General features: G+C 44.1%; 1 protein-coding gene across 1 annotated transcript in view; it reads left to right on the top strand.

The window, feature by feature from the left end:
- The window catches only part of SLC10A1 (solute carrier family 10 member 1), an 18190-nt gene extending 13346 nt beyond the window's left edge, over positions 1 to 4844 (top strand). Inside the window, exons 3-5 of the mRNA XM_034643041.1 lie at positions 564 to 610; positions 2282 to 2478; positions 4707 to 4844. Of these exons, the coding sequence (XP_034498932.1) occupies positions 564 to 610; positions 2282 to 2478; positions 4707 to 4813 (351 nt within the window). The 3' untranslated portion in view covers positions 4814 to 4844. The remainder of the gene's footprint in view (positions 1 to 563; positions 611 to 2281; positions 2479 to 4706) is intronic.
- The last annotated feature ends 443 nt before the right edge of the window (positions 4845 to 5287 follow it).

The raw sequence follows: 5287 nt of genomic DNA, 5'->3' as shown, positions 1-5287 counted from the left end.
TTAATAATATTTTTTTGTTAGTCACCATACAGTACATCCCTAATTTTTGATGTAAAGTTCCATGAATCATTACTTGCATGTAACACCCAGTGCACCATGCAATACGTGCCCTCCTTAATACCCATCACCGGCATATCCCAATCCCCCACCCACCTCCCCTCTGAAGCCCTGTTTGTTTCCCAGAGTCCATAGTCTCTCATGGTTCATTCCCCCTTGTTTAGCCCCCCCTTCCTTCTTTCCTTTCTTCTCCTACCAATCTTCCTACTTCTTATGTTCCATAAATGTGTGAAACCATATAATTTTCTCTGCTTGACTTATTTCGCTTAGCATTATCTCCTTCAGTCCCGTCCATGTTGCAGCAAATGTTGAGATTCTTTTTGATGGCTGAGTAATATTCCATTGTATATATGGACCACATCTTCTTAATCCAGTCATCTGTTGAAGGGCATCTCGGCTCCTTCCACGATNCACGATTTAGCTATTGTGGACAATGCTGCTATGAACATAGGTATTATTTTAAATCTCAATGTCCCATGGGCCTCATTCTTATCCTGGTCTCTCAGGAAAAGGATAAGATCCCCAAAACCCAGGGGGAGTCATCTTCCTGGCAGTATGTACAAATCCATCAACTGAACAAGGAACTTTGGACTGTGAGAAACATTGGTGTAAGTTACTAAATGGTTTAGGAACAAAAGCATCTGATAACCCAAAGAGCAACCGCTCGTAACAAAGTGCTCCCTCCTGAGCCTAGATTCCATCTCCTGCTGCAAACTGGTAGCTAGACGACTCTGGAGGAGCTCCAAGTCATCATGGTATGTGTTGACAATCATCTTCCTCCTTGCCTGCTGACGCTTTAGTCTTGACAAGGACACCACTGGGTGACAGCTCTAAGTGGCACTAAGAGTTGAACTGGCTGTGGACCTCTGCTGTACTTTAATTCAATTCACAAACTCAGGGGCTCTTTTCAGAGACAGTCAGCCTGACAGTCTGGTGTGGGAAAACCCGACACACTGTCTACATAGTGCAGTACATTTCAGGAACTTTGCCTCTTTTCAGCCAGATGAATACTTATATGCAGGAGTCTAAACATTAGTAGCGCTCTAGTATCCTCCCTCTGCCCCCCAAACTGAATTGCTTTAAAATTACAACTTAAAAAGTTATCCATTTTAAGAACCACACTAATAAAGAACTACTGGCTGTAGCACGTGGTTACATAGTAGAGTTAAAAGGCTGTCATTGATCGCTAGGTGTCAATTTTCAGTGATAAATGGCCACACAATCAAGGGCCATCAGAATAGTTAGATCCCCCATAAAAAACGTGAGACAGCTTTCAGAATTTTAGTGACTTTAAAACACTGTAACAATTCCAATTAAATGTGTATTCATTAAATGTAAACATCCCATTCTTTAGTCCACAGAACAAGAGCAAAACTGGGAGTATGTTCCAAAGATAGATATTGGGCTGAATAAAGTTTTTAAAAAAAAAAAAAAAAGATTTGTGAGTGAGCAAGCATGGGGTGTAGGGACAGAGGGAGAGGATCTCAAGCAGACTCCCCACTGAACGAAGGGCCCCACCTGGGGCTCTATCTCACAACCCTGAGATCATGACCTCAGCCATAACGTCAGATGCTCAACCGACTGAACACCCAGGCACCCCAAGTTTCCTTTTTTTTTTTTAAAGATTTTATTTATTCAACAGAGATAGAGACAGCCAGTGAGAGGGGGAACACAAGCAGGGGGAGTGGGAGAGGAAGAAGCAGGCTCATAGCAGAGCCTGATGTGGGGCTCGATCCCATAACACCGGGATCACCCCGAGCCGAAGGCAGACGCTTAACCGCTGTGCCACCCAGGCGCCCCCCAAGTTTGCTTCTTAATCATTATGGCTTCGGAATTGAAAATCTTCAAACCAGAAACTAGGGAACGGGATGATGTCCCTAGGAATTTCAGACAATCTGCTACTTTATGTTCACACTGCCAACTGCCCCATATGTAAACAATAGAATCCAATGAATGATACCAGCTCACACTTTCAACTCTTATCAGCCAGACCTCTCTCCAAATTTTAATTTGGTAATCCTGCAGCAGCAAAAGGTAGATCTCTAAGCTACTCAAACTCTTTCATAAAAACTCCCTGCCATGAACCTACTAGTCACCACACACTTCCATCTTGAATGGGTCTTTCTTTGGTAATGTGGGGCGGGCGACGAAGTGAATTCACACCCTTACAAAGTCACTTCTGAGGGAATACAAAAGGGTATTTTTATTTTTTTAACCTACACAGGTGCAGCCGCACTGTCAGCATGGAAACTGGATGCCAAAATGTTCAACTTTGTTCCACCATTCTCAATGTGACATTCCCCCCTGAAGACATTGGACCACTTTTCTTCTTCCCTCTCCTCTACATGATTTTCCAGCTTGGAGAAGGGGTTCTTCTCATCTTCATCTTTCGGTGTTACGAGAAAATCAAGCCTTCCAAGGGTAAGTATTCAATCACTCTCCTTTGTGTTCTCCCATATTGGACCTGATCCTTGCCAGCAAACAGATCTCTGGCAGGGACCTTTTGGATGGGGCGTCAACTCTTATCAAGTCACTAGAAACCAGGTAGCACTAAAGGTAGGAATGGACTTCAAAGAACCAGGGCTATTTCCATGAACTGCACTCCAGCGGTGTTCTAGCTCGAAGAATCAACTGTGGACAGACTTTAGCCAGGGAGACCATGGAAGACTCAGAATGAAGAAATAGGGCAGAATTGTCTTGGATATTAAACAGCTGTGAGGTAGTTGTGTGAAGGGCTCCTATCCACAATCCGGAAAATTCCATTTTCTTTAGGACTAGGTTCTCCTGTCCAAGAGCCAGATTAGACCCCAGCACCACTGGCACTCTTTTATGAAAGAAAACATTAAAGCAGTGTAGCCTAACAGGCCAAGAACCAAAAGACTCCAACTCTGGTTACACAGTACACAAAACTTAAGTGTAAACTTACTAAACAGTATCACAGTAATCTAGTTTAATATAATTGATAGCTTAGTCTGATCACTACTGAATTACTTTCTAAACAATAACACAGCATCTCTTTTCTAAGATGCTCAGAGTATTTTTTTATTCACATTTAACTGTAACGATCCTCAAGGAAACCCTTTAAGGCCCCTCCTCTAGGTGGTCTTTAACCGCAAATGTTTTTTTCACATCAGGAAACCTTCCTTTGGATGATATTTCAGTTACTTTTTAATTCTAAGCATCAGTATAATCACTCAAATCCTTCAACTGGATCTTATTTCCCATGAGGGGCTCCTTCAAGATGTTTTCTTGATCCCAGGGATTGACTCAAACCCTAGGAGACAATCTTCCCTGGTGGAATCATTACCTCATGATAGCAAATGTGCATTTACAGTTAACAAGATCTCTTATCAAGCAGCCAAAAAGAAAAAAGTAGCTGACCATACTTCAGAACTTTCTAGGCGTTGGTTTAACACAACAGTGGAAGGGGGCCTGGGTAGCTCAGCTGGTTAAGTATCCAACTCTTGACTTGGCTCAAGACATGATCTCAGGGGCGCCTGGGTGGCACAGCGGTTAAGCGTCTGCCTTCGGCTCAGGGCGTGATCCCGGCGTTATGGGATCGAGCCCCACGTCAGGCTCCTCTGCTATGAGCCTGCTTCTTCCTCTCCCTCTCCCCCTGCTTGTGTTCCCTCTCTCGCTGGCTGTCTCTATCTCTGTCAAATAAATAATAAAATATTTAAAAAAAAAAAAAAAAAAGACATGATCTCAGCATCATGACATCAAGCCTGAGTCAGGCTCCGTGCTCAGCAGATTCTCCCCCACTGTTCACAAGCACACGCTCTAAAATAAATCTTAGGGGACACCTGGGTGGCTCAGTTAAGCATCTTTCACTCAGGTCATGATCCCCTGGGTTAGAGTCCTGCACAGGGCTCCTTGCTCAGCAGGGAACCGCCTTCTCCCTCTGCCTGACACTCCACCTGCTTGTGTGCATGCTCGCTCTCTCCCCCCCTCCCCACCAACAATCTTTAAGATAAATCTTAAACAAACCCCACAGTGGAGTTATGGAAAAGAATCTAGTCTGAGGCTTACCTGAAAGTAACTCAAACTTGTTGCCCATGAAGTCTTTAGTCTCCACTATCCTGCAAAAGTAGTGTGAGGTGAAAGTTCCCGAACCAACCAACCAGGTTCCCAAGTTTGCAGAGCTACAGTGCACCTCAGACGACCTTCTTTGGAGCTAAGGCACCATAAGGACTGACACGCAGCTGTGCTCACAGTGCAGACTTTTTGTGTTTCCGAGTCCCGTACCCTTCTACAAAAATGGGGACAAGATAGATGAACCCTGCCTGACTCCTATGATCACAACTCACCACCTCCATACAGGCAGGAAGAGGTGACTAAATGAAGGGCATGGAAACTCCACTTAGAAGACCCCCTAAAGCTTTCTTTCTCCCCGAATGCAAGTCAACCCTGCTGAACACGTAACTTTCCCACTGTGTTGCCTGTACCAAGAAGTTGGAGAGGAAGTGATTAAGAGTCAATAAATATGGGACTTATTAGTAGTAATACCATTAGGGATATTAAAGGGAAAACAAATCCTTCCCCCAAAGTTTAAGTCATGCTTAACACCTAGGATGTGAGGTCTTTGAACAAGCTTTGTATTAACTACAGTTGCTCTCCTCCTCCACCCTTGACCCTTTTCAACTTTCCAGATAAAACAAAAATGACCTACACAGCTGCTGCAATTGAAGAAACCATTCCAGGAACTGTAGGAAACGGCACCCATAAAGTGGAGGAGTGCTCCCCCTGCACAGCCTAGCCTTCCCCCAGTGGCCTGGATTCTGGTCAGAGGGCAATTCAGTGCTATCAACTAGAGAGAGCGAATGATGAAACGAACACCAGAGACAGGAGTCTTTCTCCAGCATTGTCAGCAGGAACTACCAGAACTGACAAGCCTTGCCTGGAGGGAGGACAGACAGGGAGTCTACCTGAAGAGCCCCACCTATCCCCAACATAGATTGATAGTTGTTTAGAAAATAAAGACTTGTTCAAGGACAGCCCTATGAAAAACAAACACCAAAACTGCCTTTTGTCCCCAAATTTCCAGAACAGTACTGCATAAGCATGTAAGAGGCACTCAACTTCTGAACTAGCCAATAAATAAGGGCTTTTACCCTAAAATCAAATATCCAAATCCTATTCCAACCTTTACGACAGAAAAGGGGAAATGAAAAGGGGAAATAAATGCTCAGAGTGCTGCCAGATTTTAAACTTCCAAAGTCCTTTCTAACCT

The sequence above is a fragment of the Ailuropoda melanoleuca genome, chromosome 14 (assembly GCF_002007445.2).
Source record: "Ailuropoda melanoleuca isolate Jingjing chromosome 14, ASM200744v2, whole genome shotgun sequence".
NCBI lineage: Eukaryota > Metazoa > Chordata > Mammalia > Carnivora > Ursidae > Ailuropoda > Ailuropoda melanoleuca.
This window is presented reverse-complemented; position numbering and strand designations above follow the sequence as displayed.